The sequence below is a fragment of the Pleurodeles waltl genome, chromosome 6, assembly GCF_031143425.1.
Source record: "Pleurodeles waltl isolate 20211129_DDA chromosome 6, aPleWal1.hap1.20221129, whole genome shotgun sequence".
NCBI lineage: Eukaryota > Metazoa > Chordata > Amphibia > Caudata > Salamandridae > Pleurodeles > Pleurodeles waltl.
The window spans coordinates 31,932,913-31,951,352 of NC_090445.1; the positions used below are offsets into that span (position 1 = coordinate 31,932,913).

The 18,440-nt window shown below is 46.8% G+C and overlaps 1 protein-coding gene across 1 annotated transcript in view; it reads left to right on the forward strand.

Annotated features, from left to right (window-relative positions):
- The first annotated feature begins 420 nt into the window (after window positions 1-420).
- Window positions 421-18,440, forward strand: part of GTF3C5 (general transcription factor IIIC subunit 5) — a 62,918-nt gene continuing 44,898 nt past the window's right edge. The window contains exons 1-3 of the mRNA XM_069237132.1: window positions 421-614; window positions 13,888-14,122; window positions 16,636-16,834. Coding sequence (XP_069093233.1) covers window positions 441-614; window positions 13,888-14,122; window positions 16,636-16,834 — 608 coding nt within the window. The 5' untranslated portion in view covers window positions 421-440. The remainder of the gene's footprint in view (window positions 615-13,887; window positions 14,123-16,635; window positions 16,835-18,440) is intronic.

The window sequence follows — 18,440 nt, forward strand, 5'->3', positions numbered from 1 at the left end:
GGTGTTTACAGCGATTGGCAGCAGCTCCCAAATCTGGCGGCCATATTGTACATTGTATTCCTCATTGAACTGAGCCAAGAAACCCAAGTAGCTTAAGACGCCTCGTAGTTTCCTATAAAAAATAGATATTTTTATTATAATATTTAATTTATTCAAGTAAATACTTTAAACTAATTTCAAAAATCGAATTCTACTCAACAAATAAATTATCTTCTGATTATGTAAAAAACATTTCGCTATTTTAATAAAATTATATTGCTACCACAATGATTACATTTCCTCATCGCACAATACAGATAAATGCTTATTATTTTGACCGCGCTGGTCCTGCCACTTTCTAAGATGGCGACCTAGTGACAGGAAGCGGGCGCCGCGGCTCCGCCCCCTCTAATCCGCCGCAGCGTCCATGCCGGCGCCAGGCAGTCAGGCAGCCCACGGTGATGGAGGAGGCTGGGGAGACGGGGGTACCCTCGCCGGCGGGGCCCCCAGAGCCCGGCTCGGCAGTGCTGTCCCTGAACCGGCAGCGGCCCATGGTCTGCGTGGAGTACCCGGGAGTGCTGCGCAGCGTGGCGGGCATGCTGGCGACCCTGGGGGGCGCGGAAGGGGTCAGCCGGGTAAGCGCACCTGTCAACCGGTGAGCCGCCGGCTCACCCCTAAGCAGAGGCCCCCAAACCTTTAATGTTGCGCCCCGCACCAAGGGAAAATAAATAGCATTGGGGCCCCCTTCAAAATTTTCATAATTATTCTGCACTGTTTAAATATAGAGGTATTTAAACATTGCATTTAAGTTTTTCATATGGTTTTAAAAATGCAATCATATGCATATATATAATAATAATCTCAAACGTCCTGTTGTGGTCAGGCAGGCTTTACTAACTTGTAAAAGTATCCACTGTGTGATTACTGGGGGTGGGGTTGGGGTTTTGAGGAGTATTTAGAGTTCCCTCTCTTTTGACACACACTCCCAACTTGGATATGAATGACAAACACGGCAGTGATGGCCCATTACTGAGCATTTTACTGCTGCTTGCTTTTTTTCAGCTTAAACCAAAGCCCTGTTAGCAGCATAATGTTTCTTTTAGCCAGAACCTGGCGCCTCCTCCCCCTGGGATCACTTTTAGACCCCCCCAGTTTGAAGGCCCCTGCCCTAAAGAAATAGAGCGCTTCTGTACACTTCTGCGGGTCCACCGCTTTTTGCAGACCTGCTTCACCTCCGTAAAATAAAATACTTGCCCATCCACATTTTTAGTTCAGCCTTTTATGTGCAAGGATGGTGTTTGGTGCTCTGCACGCAGATATGGCAAAAGAACAACCTTTGATGAAAAAAAAATATATGTGTGTGTATATATATATATATATATATATATATATATACACACACACATACATACATTCAGCTTCCCTAATTTAGACAAACATTCTGCTGGCTCTCAGTGATGTTGACTGAATTTCAACCCAGTATACCTGTTCTGGATCACCCTCAGTATAATGGTACTTTATTAGATCTTATGCCAACAGTTTTGGGAATTAATTCTGGGACTGCACGGGCAACATTGGATGTTGGTATGGATCTCTTATTCATAAACTTGGTATATGTAGTATGGAGATCAGATAGTGTTCTGGAAGTAGTGAAGAGACAGTAAAGCAGGGTTTGTGCTTCACTATTAATTTTGGGGTGTATTATGAAAGCAGACCTAAGTCATCAGGGTTCACGTTGTCTGACCTCAATGGTGAATACACCCACACACACACACACTTGATTGAAACATATAGTTATAAAATGGTCAACATGTAATGGTCTGGGAAGGATTTTGTGGCAATATGTTGGGGTGTTGTACAATGACAGTATGTTTATTCCATTCCGTGTTGCCCCGTTTTTCACAGAATTAGCTTAGTTGATATGTGTCTGGTTAGGATTTGTAAAACAATGGAAATAATTGAACAGAACAGTTTGAAATTCCTTTAAAGAAGAGATTCGCCTCTGTATAGTTCTGATTAGATCAGTTTACATAGGAAATACTTTTTTTGTTTCTTTAATAACTTTGGCACTGTTTGATGAATTTGCCTAAACTTTCCAAAAAAAGTTGTTAATCCACTCCAGCTTCTTCATGGAAAGGTTTGCGCCAATCCATCAAGGAGGGGCACAAAAGAATGATTTCCCATGTTATTTCCCTTAGGAAGCTTTGCTCTACGATACATAAAAAAAAAAAATGGCTTGATCAAATCACAGTGAATTTGGCGGTAACAATTTAGAACAATCTAAACCATTGGTTAGCTGGAACTACCTGGACCTATTCGTAGTGGATGGATGGACACTCATTGACTGGCCACAATATGTTGTGGCAGTTATTACAGGACTCTGGGACTTTGTCCTAAATCCTGAAAAAAATGAAAACTCACATAAGGGGCCAAGTGGCGGCACATCTTGACCCCAAAAGCCATGTGCGGTGGAGGGTATCAGAAGGAAACCTCCTTAAGTTATAATGAAAAAAAAAAAAGTCATAGGTCCCACATTACCAGCTTGCCCTGTGGTATTGCTCTGTGGTATTGTACTGCTGTGGAACCACTAAAACCATAATAAAAAAATAATAATATTGTTATGAACGGACACTTCAGTCAAACACCATTAGCCTCTTGGAGTGGGATTGGGTGCAAGGCCTACCCACCGCTCCACACAGCTGAAGGCTGGGCACAAAGATGGAGGATGGGGCGCAAATAGAAGGTTGGATACATGCCCTGGCTGAAGGTCTCACCCTGCAGCCAAACCACGCAGCACACTGCCAAAGGCTGTACACAGCAGTTGGGTCACCACTGACCAGGGCTTGGGAGCAGAGATGGGTATCGATGGGGTTTTGGTGCAGTGCCTATCTTGGATGCCTGTGAGGCGTTGGGCACCCATGACAGGAAGGAGACTAGGCCAGTTACCAGGCCATGCGCGTCACCTTGTGCTGCGCATGGCCTTTGACTGTGCTCGTTGGGCAGTTGGTCACTCGCAGTGGATGCGGTGCCTAGGGTGGGGCGGAGGCTTTTAGGTGCTCATGGGGGAATAGACATAGGTCATAGCCAGAGGCCAGATTCTGCCCCCAAACCTCTGCTGTGCGTGGGCAAAGGCTATGCGCAGAGGGGGATTGGAAGCCTGGCAAGATGGGCGAATGGCCAGGCCGAAGGTTGAGCAACGGGTGGGGGTTGGCTGGAGGTCATTCCCTGCAGACAACACTTGCTGTGCACGGGCAGAGACACAGAGACACACTGAAATTCATAACTGCAGATATGTTTTGCTTCACTGCTGACCGAGCTGAAATACACACACACTGAAAATAATCTTTGGTATGCAACTCTTAGTCTAGGAAATACATTTATTAAATCACTCTGCGAGGCTTGTAAAGAAAGGTCAGTACAATTGAAAGTGCACGTTTAAACTGTGTGCAATAATGAAATGAAAACGTGTACACGGAACCTTCAATCTATAAAGAGCAAATATATATGCAAAGACACACACATATATGTATATATATACATACACAATGCAAAGCAGATAATAGGAATTAAAAATGCATCACCATGGGGCACAGTTGCTTCATCTTTCTCCCTTCAGTAAACAGTCGTAGACCCCAGATCGACTGTGAAGAGAAAGAGATCTACCCTCACAGAAAGGATGACAGGCATCAGCGTCCCAACCCTACCAGAGATCTGAATCACTTCACTTCCATCCGGTTTTCGGTCTCTTATATACCCTAAACAGGCCAGAAAGGACTTTTCTAGAAAACCCCTCCCGCTCTGCAAGTTGTTGTTAAAAAATACTGGCTACTTCAGGTCAGTTTTGAAAGCAACACGTTGGAACTGGCCAGGATCCCAAGGTGCTCTCTCAAAACCAAACTGTTCCCTGCTGTACCATTAACATTATTCTAATACATCCTTATCTGTCTAATCGATCAGGTTGAAGTTGGGGGTGGTGGGTCCCTCCTGACCCCACACGCCCGAAAGGAGACCACACAGCACACCCACGGCAGAGACAAGCTGTAGTATGATCTGTAAAAAAAACAAGTATGGTCATTCTTGCAAATAACATTTGTCAGCTGGGACGTGCTCCCATTTTTCCTTTCCTGGTTTCATGATCAGCAGGACATTATTGGGGCCCTTGGCTATAATTTCTGCAGGTTCTGAAGGGCCGTTTGGGGATTCCGCCCACACCTTAGCACCAGGCTTTTTGTCAGTTGAACCAAAACCTCCCTCCTTGCATACTGTCAGAAGGGCTGGTGCAACCCCCTTCTTCACCAATCCTCCATACACTGGAATTATGACAAGGTGGGCAATTCTGTAAGCATGTAGGTCAAGACCTGCAGATTCTGGTGTGGCTCTGTAAGGAGCTAAAGCTCCAGGTTTTATTTACCAGTACACAATGGTGTTGGTGGCCACATGTGGTTGTATCTGCAAAGCTGGGGTTAGCATTTGTATCAGGTGTGTTTCAGCATTTGTTAATGGTCAGTTATTCAGACTCTGGAGGGCTTCATTTAAATGCTCTCTCCAGTTTTTCAGAGTCCCATCAGATAAGTAGCACTTGTCATTGGGAGAAGTGAAATGCCTAAGTAGATTTGATGGCAGGGAGAGATCTTTGACAGTGATTCTAAGGAGATCTCCCACCTCCTCAAACTGTTTTGATGACATTAATGGGAATTACGTTTTCTTATTAGTGTGTGACTACAAGGCTCTCCTCGTTAACTCCTCCATGTAGCCCTCTTGACCTATGGCAAGGGTAGGAGAGTGAATGTGTGTACTGGTATGGTTTTAAAATACAGTATGTGTGCCCACCAGTTTGCAGTGATTACCCACGGTGTTATGTTTGCAGTGACACACAGCTGATACAGCATGTCTCAAAGAGGAGACTTCTGCTCCCTTTCTTGTATGCATGTCCAATATGTCGGTGTTGTTTTGTTTGTTTCATTAATTTTCTGCGTTTGTATGTCACATGACTTCATAAAGCTTGCATAAACAGCAAATCTTCCTGCTGCAGCACTTAAATAATACTGGTACTGAATGCATGTGTGCTGGTGACGTATGTAGTCAACTTAGGGATTGCGGTCCTGAAGAAAGCCCAGGATTATCTGAGGGGGTCATACAAAGGGCTGAAACATGTTGACCTGCTGCATGTAGGAGCAGTAATCTCTCCAATACATCCTATTTGCCAAGGTAACTATAACTCTTGACCCTACCATACAAAGTTTTCTCATCAATAGTTTTACAGCAAATGTTGCAGCGATATTATCAATGATGTCATAGATGTCGTCATGACTGATTTGCAGCCAACACCCCGCAAGCTGCCAACCCCACGGTTTTCTGGGCCTCTGAGTGGGTGTGTGAGTGGTTGTGTGGGTATGTAAGTGGACGTGTGAGTGTGTGGTGGGTGTGTGTATAAGTGGATATGTAAGTGGCTGTGTGGGTCTCTCAGTGATGTGTCAATGACTGGGTCTGTGAGTGGGTGTGTAAGAGGGTCTTTCTGTGTGTATTTGGCTATGTGGGTCTGTGAGTGGCTGTATGGCACTGAACGTGGGAGTCAGTCTGCGTATGTGGTGAGTGTTTGAGTGCATGTGTGGGCCTGTGAGTGGCTGTATAGGTGTGTGAGTGCCTCTGTGGGCCTGTTAGTGGATGTGTGAGTGGTTTCTGGGTCTTTGAGTAGGTCTGTGAGTGGCTGTATGGGTGTGTGAGTGGTGTTCTGGATCTCTGAGTGGTTGTGTGAGTGGCTGTATGGATGTGTGAGCAGGTGTGTGAGTGGGTCTGTCAGTGGGTGTCTTTGTTTTTTTTTAAATTGTGACTCAGGACCCGCAAATCCACCACATATTCATGGGGGGAAGGTGGGGGAGGGGGTGGCTGAGCACTACAGTGGATCCACGGATCCTTGTTTATGTAATAAAAAGTTTTCAGCAATTTCTTTCCCATGAGGCGTCCCTCACAGACCACTCCATCAGTCCCATGGGGTCAGGATATGTGTATCCCAACCCCTTATATCCTATTTAATCTTTATTTCCTCCCTTTCCCCCGGGAACCGTGTCCTGATTCACAAAATGGAGGCTGCAACTTTTTTTTCAGATTGCGGCTAGCCATTCACAGCATTGCAGTTGGCGTGTGGTGACTCTAGCTTCGCATAAACCTTTTTTCTTTAATCACTCTAAAACTACTAAACAGATACACACCATGATACCAAAAGAGTTTTTCGGAACCAAGATCTAGCTTTCTGCCAAATTTGCAGTAACTCCATCCAGCAGTTCGGGCTGTAACAGTGTCTAAAATCCCTATGGGAAATTGCATGAGGAAAACGTGTTTTGGGACCCCCCGCCCACTTTTCTCAGCCTCCTTTTGACAAATCACACTGAAACTTTCCAGACAGCAGCTGAAGTGAGTTGCGCGCTAGTTTTGAAAAAATTGTGAAGATTCGTCAAAAAGCTCAAAAACTAAAAAACGATTTTCCTATTTAAACTAGGTCCTAACTATAACTACCTACTGGCAACTGCCAGTGGTATATATGTATGTATATCTACCTATCTGTCTACCCTGGTACAAATTAGTTCAACATCATGAACTTCCAATGAGGTCATCAAACACCGACTCTTGGTTGCCTTCATCCCTTATACAGTACAGGGTACTAGTGTATTTGCGTGTACATTGAAGATAATGCATTTTTGGAGTTAACTAATATTTTGTTTCTAATGAAATTGAGAAACCAAGAACAAAATCCTCAGACTAGAATACATAAATTTTAAGCCAAATGCATTAAATAAATAAAAATATACAGAGACTGCAACTTTACGTGAAACTTGTGCTGTGTTCAAGTGATATCTTACTGTGATTCTACCCTGCCTGTGCCTACCAGGGCATGTCCCGCTTGCATCGCTCCCTGAAGAGGCGAGGTGGTGCAGCAAGGGTGTCGTGGGTATCGCGTACCAGTATGGAAATGTGACCTCCATCCACTAGTTGAATAGTAAAATACAGCCAGAGTTTGGGAGCAGTGGCCCCGTCAAGCACCCCTAGCCCTGGTGCCATTGCACCTGCTTCACTGTGTCCCAGGAGAGGCTCCCTTTACTTCTGTCCCCATTACAGAGCTCAAGGACTGCACTCAAAGCGTCCTTTCTGCTGGGAGGGAATTCAGCAAGAGGCCCAGTCCAGCGTGGCACATACAGGGGTTGGCTCCAGATATTACCTCCGAACAGGACCTCTTCAAATACGTCTGGCAGAATCAATGGTGATGTATGTTACTTTGGAAATGCAAACAATTATTTTGCAAAATTAGTCACTCGATGCCCCAGTTTCTGAACATGTGTTGCTGCTTTAGCAAATAAAATGCTTGCATTTCAAATGGAAACTGCAGATCATTTTTTATCCTGATGTTTCCGGGTACCAGGCAAGGGGCGCCTTGGAACAGGAAAGCACGAGTGGGGTCACGCCCCTCCTCCCCCCTTACCTTTCCCCCTGTTAGCTCTACCACTGAGTTACCGATCCTCTTTGGGTTCATTTTGACCTATTAATTAAAAATAAATGCCCTTATACAACTCGCTCTATATATGTTTTTCAAGCCTGTCAAGTACTTTTTGCATTCAAAAGTGAATGTACAGACTGTAAATTGCTGTAAGAGTGAGTCCATCAGGATTAGTTGCTCACATTCCGCGCCGTCTGCTCAAGGGTCCTAGGGCAGTTTGTCTGCATTGTGGGCGTTAACCCGTCCTTTTGGGAGATCTAAGACACCAAAAGCAAGCCACAAAAAAGTGCAGAAGAGCTTTGGAGACAAAGGAAGAGGTTTTTGCGACTCTTCACCAACATGAGTGGACTGACCAACCAGGAAGCCAGTGGTCATCTCACATACTGACGGATGGCTCTTGTCACCAATCGGAGCCTCGTTGATGATGAAATGAACAACCTGAAAAGGTGGTGGTGGCCCTCCTCTGTGAAACAGTGAGGACCCTCTCTTGATATCAGCAGCTGCTCACCCTGGTGTCCCATCACAGACATCTCATATTGAGAACAGTGCCATCGCTTCCAAGGCTGTGTTAAAAAAAAAAAAAAAAAAGACACATCCTGCCTCAAACCACCTAAAGACACATCCTGCCTCAAACCACCTTATACGATGTTTATGAAAATCTGCTCCACCACAGTCACCAAGACAAGCAGGCGGTGGTTGTGTTTCTCATGCAGTCCACCACTTCCAGCAAGCTCCACCCCTATATTATTTCAAAAGGGTGGTAGAAGTTTCTGAAGAAGCCACAAGCCTCTCTCGAAGGAACACCTATCTTTCTAAAGACTGCATTTACTATTCCCTTTGGTGACATTGCGTGCTCTCAGGACCGTGGCCCTTTACATTATTTTAGCAAACTTCACTTAAATGTATAGGTGGTTTTGCAGCATGCATCCAGAACATATTACATTTCTTTCCTTTTCTCTGTCCACGTTAAACTGCATTCACTCACTTATTCGTGTTCGATTAATAGCCTTAGTTTCATGCAGCATGCTTACAAAGTTACGCACTCTTACTCTGCTTGACAAGCAGGGCTACTGGAGTTATGTGATTGTGCAGCCGCAGTGTTTTATGCATAATTATATCTTTTCTGCATTTGACACATAATCCATCATCTCCTGCATAATCTGCATATTTTAACCAAAAAATCGTTTCCAGCTCAAACAGTTAAAATGTTACTAAAAATGCAGCCACATGTGTTGCTGCGCAGTGGAAGGCCCTTTACAAAGGTTGACTGGTCATCTTTCTGTTGCGGATTGCTGTTTTTGGGTTGTAAACTGGTACTAATGAGATGCAGCCTATGCCCAGACAGTGTTAACAAGTGTTCAAATGACAAAATAATTATGTAATGCTGTCACGAAATGTGCTGCATTACGCCGCATAATTTGCCTTTTCTTGCTGCATAATTTAGTCAATCCTGTCACATAATTTGTCCCTCCCCTGCCACATAATTCCAGTTGCCCAGTTGATAAGTGAACAACCTTGAGTGCACCTGGTCTCTTTCACACTTGTGATCAGATGTTATTCTCCCTGAAATAGAGATATTTCTTAAGTTTTGTAGATTTTTTTTTTCCTCTTTGTGGATCGAATCCTTTTTCTATTTGTGGGTAGAGGTTCTTAGCAGAAGTGTACATACAATTCATACCACGCGACTCACCCAGAGGAAGAGAACCGCATAGACAGATGAGGAGGAGACAGGCTCCACATAAAAGGTGAGAAAGAAGAAGAAGATATATTGGCCACTAAGGAGAGCATCTGGCAGCTTAGAAAACAAGCATTGGCCAGAGTCCATGTGGCTTTCAACTTGTTTGTGGTCTTTAAAAGAAACTAATCACCACGTCGCTTGAGTGAGTGAACTCCGCGAGATGAGTCCTGTAGCCACAATGTTCAGAACTTGCTACTAATACCCCAGTGCATCTTGTATCTGCCTGAATGTGTGACCAGCGGATTGCCTGACCCCCCACCCCCTCCAGGCTTGCCATTAATACCCCAGTGCATCGGGGATCCGCCTGAATGTGTCACCTGCGGAGTGCCTGACCCCCAGTACTTGCCATTAATACCCCAGTGCATCACAGATCTGCCTGAATGTGTCACCAGTGGATTGCGTGACCCTCAGCACTTGCCATTAATACCCTTGTGCATCGCAGATCCGCCTGAATGTGTCACCAGTGGATTATCTGACTCCCAATACTTGCCGTTAATACCTCAGTGCATCTCAGATCCGCCTGAATGTGTCACCAACAATTGCCTGACCCCCAGTACTTGCCATTAATACCCCAGTGCATCTCGGATCTGCCTGAATATGTCACCAGCAGATTGCCTGACCCCAGTACTTGCCATTAATACCCCGGTGCATCTCTGATCCGCCTGAATGTGTCACCAGCAATTGCCTGACCCCCAGTACTTGCCATTAATACCCCAGTGCATCACGGAGCCGCCTGAATATGTCACCAGAAGATTGCCGAACCCCCAGTACTTGCCCTTAATACCCCAGTGTATTGCAGACCCGCCTGAATGTGTCACCAGAAGATTGCCTGACCCCCCAGTAATTGCCATTAATACCCCGGTGCATCTCAAATCTACCTGAATGTGTCACCAGCGGTTAGTCTGACCCCCCCCAGTACTTGCCATTAATACCCCAGTTCATCGCAGATCCGCCTGAATGTGTTACAAGTGGATTGCCTGACCCCCTGGTACTTGCCATTAATATCCCAGTGCATTGTGGGTCCGCCTGAATGTGTCACCAGCAGATTGCCTGACCCCCCAGTACTTGCTATTAATACCCCAGTGCATTGTTAACCCGCCTGTGTGTCACCAGCGTATTACCTGATCCCCCAGTACTTGCCATTAATACCCCAGTGCATCGTTAATCATCCTGTGTGTCACCAGCGTATTACCTTATCCCCAGTACTTGCCATTAAGGCACCAGTGCATCGCGGATCTACCTGAATATGTCACCAGCAGATTACCTGACGCCTAGTTCTTGCCATTAATAATAACCCAGTGCATCGCGGATCTGCCTGAATGTGTCACCAGTGGATTGCCTGACCCCCCAGTACTTGCCATTAATAACCCAGTGCATCACGGATCCTCCTGAATGTGTCACCAGCGGTTTGCCTGACACCCCCAGTAATTGCCATTAATACCCCTGTGCATCTCAAATCCGCCTGAATGTGTCACCAGCGGTTAGTCTGACCCCCCCAATACTTGCCATTAATACCCCAGTTCATCGCAGATCTGCCTGAATGTGTCACCAGCGGATTGCCTGACCCCCCAGTACTTGCCATTAATACCCCAGTGCATTGTGGGTCCGCCTGAATGTGTCACCAGCGGATTGCCTAACCCCCTGGTACTTGCCATTAATATCCCAGAGCATTGTGGGTCTGCCTGAATGTGTCACCAGCGGATTGCCTGACCCCCCAGTACTTGCCATTAATACCCCAGTGCATCTTTAATCCGCCTGTGTGTCACCAGCGTATTACCTGATCCCCCAGTACTTGCCATTAATTCCCCAGTGCATCTTGGATCCACCTGAATGTGTCACCAGTGTATTACCTGATCCCCAGTACTTGCCATTAATGCACCAGTGCATCACGGATCTACCTGAATATGTCACCAGCAGATTACCTGACGCCTAGTTCTTGCCATTAATACCCCAGTGTATCGCAGATCCACCTGAATGTGTCACCAGTAGATTGCCTGGCCCCCAGTAATTGCCATTAATACCCCAGTGCATCACGGATCCTCCTGAATGTGTCACCAGCGGTTTGCCTGACCCCCCTAGTACCTGCCATTAATACCCCGGTGCATTGCTGTGTGTGTCACCAGCCGGTGTCCTGATCTCACAGTACTTTTAATTAATACTCCATTCATCTCATATCCTGCTGAGGTTTGGAAACCCCTTCAAGGTCAGGGACAGGGACTGATCAGTCCTGGTAGATTGGACGTTTATATCTATGAGCAAACCTTGTTGACGTGATATTAGATCAGCAGAAAATTAGCAAATCTTCACATGTGCAGTGTTCCCAGGTAGCCATTTAAACTGGACTTAAACAATCTTCTTTTGAAAAAGCTTATTTACATGAATTTGAATAACTTTATACTACTGCATGATGGCGTTCATGGTTTAGGGCCACTTGTTAAATTATACACATGCAGACCACTGAATACAATTTCCTTATGATCTTATTCTGTTGCATCAACAGCTCATGCATAAGATACTGGCCTTCAGAACACCCTTCTCGACTCAAAACAATGACCATGTGAACCTCAGCTTCTGAAAAGCAGCGCAGCCCTGGTGCTTCTCAAAATCATTAGTTCCAGAACCCACACATTTCCCTGCTCCTTATAAATGGATGCTCCCCTCCTGACTCACCAGCACCGCACTGTCTTACTGGGCTTTAAATGGCAATAAACAAGAGACTAGACGCAGACCATCCAGTCTGGTTAAAAATAACCCAGGTGCATGTTAAATCCTAGGCAGCCAGGCTTTCTAATTGCAAAACATATATTTTTCAAACACTTCGAATAAACTCTTGTGTTTCAAAGATGGCCTACAGTTCTCATGATGGCGGTGTTCTATGGGTGATGTGCCCGGTTCAGGTGCATATTAGGGATACTATAAGTCACTCAACGGTTCTCTTCCTCTGCAGTCAAAATGGATATGCCATAAAACTTCTTGGTGACCTGTGCTGTGCTTCTAACGCAAAGTTTGGGATGCTCTGTTCTATATATACATATAGCCTCTAATGGAAGTGAAGCTAGAATTGTCAGCATAAGAAGGTGTGTGACCAGACAACATGGATGTGCGTGACAAACCATGCAGGAGCGTGCTATGTGACTTGTGTGACCAGACCACATGCAGGTGTGTGCAATGTGAGTTGTGTGACCAGACCACCTGTAGGAGCACGCAATGTGAGGTGTGTGACCCGACCACACGCAGGAGCGTGCAATGTAAGGTGTGTAACTAGACCACATGCAAAGCATGCAATGTGAGGTGTGTGACCAGTCCACATGGAAGAGCGTGCAATGTAAGGTGTGTGACCAGACCACATGCAGGAGCGTGCAATGTGAATTGTGTGACCAGACCACATGCAGGTGTGTGCAGTGTGAGGTGTGTAACCAGACCACATGCAGAGGAGCATGCAATGTGAGGTGTGCAGTGTGAGGTATGGGACCAGACCACATGCAGGAGCAGGCAGTGTGAGGTGTGTAACTAGACCATATGCAAAATCGTGCAATGTTAAGTGTGTGGCCAGTCCACATGGAGGATCGTGCAATGTGAGGTTTGTGACCAGACCACATTCAGGAGCGTGTAAAGTAAGGTTTGTGACCAGACCACATGTAAGAGCGTGCAACAAATGTGAGGTGCGTGACCAGACCACATGCAGGTATGTGTGCAATGTGAGGTGCGTGACCAGACCACATGTAGGAGTGTACAATGTAAGGTTTGTGACTAGACCCCATGTAGGAGTGTGCAATGTGAGGTGTGTGACCAGACCACATGCAGGAGCGTGCAATGTAAAGTTTGTGACTAGACCACATGCAGGAGCGTGCAATGTAAGGTGTGTGACCAGACCACATGCTGGAGCGTGCAATGTAAGGTGTGTGACCAGACCACATGCTGGAGCGTGCAATGTGAGGTGTGTGACCAGACCACATGCTGGAGCGTGCAATGTGAAGTGTGTGACCAGACCACTTGGAGGTGCATGACAAACCACATGCAGATGTGTTGAATAAGAGTGGTGCGAGCACACCATCTGCAGGAGCATGCAATGTGTGGTGTGTGACCAGACCATGTGCAGGAGCATGCAATGTGAGGAGTGTGTCCAAACCACACGCAGAAGCATGCTGTGTAAGGTGTATGACCAGACCACATGCAAAAATGTGCAATTTAAGGTGCGTGACAAGACCACATTCCGGAGCGAGCAATGTGAGGTATGTGACAACACCACATACAGTAGCGTGCACTGTGAAGTATGTGTCCCGACCACAGGCAGGACCGTGCAGTTGGAGGTGTGTGACCAGACTGCTTGTAATCTACATTTTGGGATGCTCTGTTCTATCTAAATATACAGAACAGAGCATCCCAAACTTTACATTACAAGCGCATTATCGGTTCCCAAGAAGTCATGGCATATTCAGTATGATGCAAGAGGAACAGAAGTCTTGTGTGACTTATACTATCCTTAAAATTCACTTGAAGCAGGCCTTGTGGTGTGTGTGTGTGTGTGTATGTGTATATATATACATATATATTAATGTAGTGAGGTATGACACAGAAAGGCAGTGACTTGCCTACAAATCTACATATTTTTTCATGAGAATTCTTCAAGATGCTCTTTTTTTCCCCCCCAACTTTTGTTATGTTTTCCTTTCTTCAATAGATTCACGCTGACCCCTCCAAGAGACTTGAGTTGTACTTCCGTCCTAAGGACCCCTACTGTCATCCTGTGTGCGCCGACCGCTTCCCGACCACCAGCATGTTACTGCGTGTGAGGCGAAAGACCGGGCGGCGGAAGCGTCCTGCGGATGGTGTCCCCACACCTCGTGGGCCTGAACCCCAGCAGAGACTGAGAATGGACATCTTGGGCATCATCAGCACGGTCTACAAGTTTCAAGGTGCTCCTCTGCTTCTCTCTTGGTGGGGTGCTGACTAGTCATAATATACTTTACTGTAGGTTTATCTGTCCGATTGGACCTTCTGTTGCTGATCCGCACGTTTCTCATAGGGTCAACACAAGTGTGTGATGGGTTTGTCGTGTAGGGTATTTCACGTTGGGTATGTCATGTAGTGTGTCATATAGTGTTGTATATCTTCAGCGTTATTCCGCTTCGGATATGTGTTTCCTGCTTTACTTGTATCGTTCTGCATGACCATTTTTAAAGCGCTCTGATACCCCGGTGGGTCATGTGCGCACTATATAAAGCTTTTATAAATAAATAAAGTATGTATTATTATTGTTGTTTAAGGACAAGGCAGGGCAGGTGTGTCCTGAACCTAGATACTGCATATGATGGCCACTGTAGGGAAGGCTCTTTCCTCGGAGGTGAAGCTGGAATCGGAGTGAATAAATGTCCTGATTTTCTTTAGGATTTTTCTCCTGAGTATTTTGTTGAGGGATTCGATTATACATCATAACCAGAATGTTTTGTGTGAATCTTATGTTGAAAATAATTGTGTATCTTTTAAATTGTAATAACCCTGCACTCCTTCGCCCTCAGTGGAACAGGCCAGTGCAGTAGCCGTACATGTGGAGGCAGGGCAAACACCCAGCACGGCAGTGCACACTGAGACAGTGATACTGAGGCAGGGTAGAACGAGGCAGGGTAGAACGAGGCAGGGCACACCGACTCAGCAGCAGATGAGGTAGGGCTGAGTTGGGTATCAGCACACAAGGCGGCAGGTTGGATTGAGGCAGGATGGACTGAGCCAAGATCCACAAACACAGGAGGAATGGAAACAGAAAATAACAAAAGCGTGCAGACTAATATAGCCATGAGGCTGAGCCGACTGAGGCAGCAGCACAGGCTGAGAGGTGCAGCGCGTCAGCAGTAGGAGAGACATCAAGACTGGGCAGACTGAGGCAGCAGCTGCAGGAAGATAAAATGGAATGAGGTAGGATTGACTGAGTCAACACCCGCAAACAGAGGTAGAATGGAAGCAGGGCAGAGTAAGCTGCAGCGGACAAAGCTAGCAGGATATGAGGCCTAACAGGCTGCAGTAGGAGCAGTCAGTAGGAGACTGAGGCAGCAGCAGGAGACGCTAGACCGTATCAAGGTAAAATGGAATGAGGCAGGATAGGCTGCGGCGGCAGCAGACTTGAAAGGGAGGGCTGGGACAGCAACACGCGTGGCACAGATCAGAATGAGGCACTAGCAGCACACAGAGGACTGACTGAGATAGCAGCACGCTGTGTGATGGTTCAGGATGAGGTGGTAGCAGCACACATGAAAGCAGCACACGAGGTAGAATATACTGGGGTAGCTGCACACATGAAGGCACCGTACGAGATAGCAGCACACACTGAGGCCTAATAGAATGACGTAGTAGATCACATGGAGGCAACGCAGGGAGTAGCAGCACATGCCCAGGCAGAGCAGACTGAGGTAGCAGCATACATGTAGGCAGCACATGGGGTAGCAGCACACGCCCAGGCAGAGCAGACTGAGGTAGCAGCATACATGTAGGCAGCACATGGGGTAGCAGCACACGCCCCAGGCAGAGCAGACTGAGGAAGCAGGAGACATGTAGGCAGCACATGGGGTAGCAGCACACGCCCAGGCAGAGCAGACTGACGTAGCAGCATACATGTAGGCAGCACATGGGGTAGCAGAGCAGACTGAGGTAGCAGCATACCTGTAGGCAGCACATGGGGTAGCAGCACACGCCCCAGGCAGAGCAGACTGAGGTAGCAGCATACATGTAGGCAGCACATGGGGTAGCAGCACACGCCCCAGGCAGAGCAGACTGAGGTAGCAGCATACATGTAGGCAGCACATGGGGTAGCAGCACACGCCCCAGGCAGAGCAGACTGAGGAAGCAGGAGACATGGAGGCAGCACATGGGGTAGCAGCACACGCCCAGGCTGAGCAGACTGAGGAAGCAGGAGACATGTAGGGAGCACATGGGGTAGCAGCACACGCCCAGGCAAAGCAGACTGAGGTTGCAGCATAGATGGAGGCAGCACATGGGGTTGCAGCAGACGCCCAGGCAGAGCACACTGAGGTAGCAGCATACATGGAGGCAGCACATGGGGTAGCAGCAGACGCCCAGGCAGAGCACTCTGAGGTAGCAGCATACATGGAGGCAGCACATGGGGTAGCAGCACAGGCTAAGGCAGAGTTGAAGGAGGGACAAGCACACGTGGAGCCACCACGTGAGGTGGCCACACACATTGATGTGGAATAGAATAAAGAAGCAGCACACGCTGAGGCGGAATAGAATGCGGTAGTGCACAGCGAGACAGCGCGTGAGGTAGCAACACACATTTGAGTATGTCTGACAGAGGCAGCTCACATTCTCAGTGTGTGTGTTTGTTCTTGGAGCTCAGATGCGGGACTTGTGTCTGGTCTGCAGCCACACTTGAATATTGTCGTTTTCAGCCTCCTCTTCTGTCTGCACTAATCCCTAGGAATGTGTGACTTCCAGTACCTGGCGGTGCACACGGACACAGATGGGAAGCCCGTCTCCATGTACGACAAACTTCTGCTGCGGGAACCTCAGAGAGAAGAATTCTTCACCCAGGATGTCCCACTGTACATTCCTCCTCCCATATTCTCTCGCTTGGACAACCCTGTGGACTATTACTACCGACCGGACGTACAGCACAGGTCTGGCATCACTGTGTTTATGGAAGACGTGCATGCACGTGTGTGGTTCTGCTGCCCCTTACAGATACTGCATGTGGTCTGATCTGACACGCCTCGCATTCACCTCAATGTAATATGACCTCACACAACTCTTATTGCTTGCACTTGCATGTGGTCTCAAGCGCCTCCTATTGCATGTTCCTACATATGGTGTTGTCTCACATGCTTCCCATAGGATGCACCTGCATGTGATATGGTCACTCATCTCCCATTTCTTGCTCCTTTGTGTGGTCTGGTCTCCCATGCCTCCCACTGCATGCTCTTGCTCATGGTGTTGTCTCACATGCCTCCTATTGCATGCTCCTATATATGGTCTGCTCTCACATGCCTCCCATTGCATGCTCCTGCGTGCGGTCTGGTCTGATATGACTCCCATCATACACTCTACATGTGGTCTGGTCTCCCATGCCTCCCACTGCATGCTCTTGCTCTTGGTGTTGTCTCACATGCCTCCTATTGCATGCTCCTATATATGGTCTGCTCTCACATGCCTCCCATTGCATGCTCCTGCGTGTGGTCTGGTCTGATATGACTCCCATCATACACTCTACATGTCGTCTGGTCTCACATGCATCCCCTTGAATGTGATCTAGTCACATACTTCTCATTGCATGCTCCTGCCTAAGGTTTGGTCTCACACAACTCCCATTACAGGCTCTTGCATGTGATCTGGTTGCACACCTCCCTTTGCACACACCTGCATGTGGCCCCACGCCTACGCTGCACACTTCTGCATCTGATCACACGCTACTGTGTATATGTGCCCTGGTGAAAAATAATTGCTGTGAGTTTTACATATGACTATGCAGTGCTCTGCTGCTGATCATTAATGTCCACCTGCATTCCAGTAGGAAGTGGCGTGATTGTTTCTTCTAATGCAGGTCATACCCCGGGGCACTGACGTCATTGGGACTCTCTCCTGCCATAGTCAGACATGTGTTGGTTCTGATTTCCCAGATTGGCAGTGCTAAAACGCGCACGTGCAAAGATATGGCAGTAGCAGGTTTTACCACTTTTTGGAGCAAAGCCCTTGGGTAAATTTTAAAATACTGGTGTATCGGAATAGTTCCTAAGAGTCTTCAGGACATTACGCTGTCAGCTTGACTCTACAGCGTGTGTCTTGTAATTAATAGCTGAAAATTAAGGTTTGTGATTCACAAAATATGAATTTACAGTTGGAACTGTATTTACTCGCATGTAAAATAACACCAATGTGGCGTATATTTAAGGATTAATAAATGTATTGACAAGTAAGTTATGCGCCTTTGGGGGTGGATAAATCTGTGAAGTCAAGTGACGTCCGAACACTTGTAGATTTTTGGGTATTCTCAAACATTTTACGGCTCGTCCCCTGTCCTGCCAAAGGCCACATATTTATTCTTGATTTGCTCAGAGTTATGCTTCTACGAGAGGAGAGGACACCCCCAAACTGATGGAGTTGTAAGAGATTGGGGTACTCCACTGGAAAAATAAATCCCTGTGGGGAACCAACAAAAGGTTGCTTGGTGCAAATGCACTGATGCTTTACTTTGATGCAGTTGCAAATGTATACTTTCTAGAAGTTCAA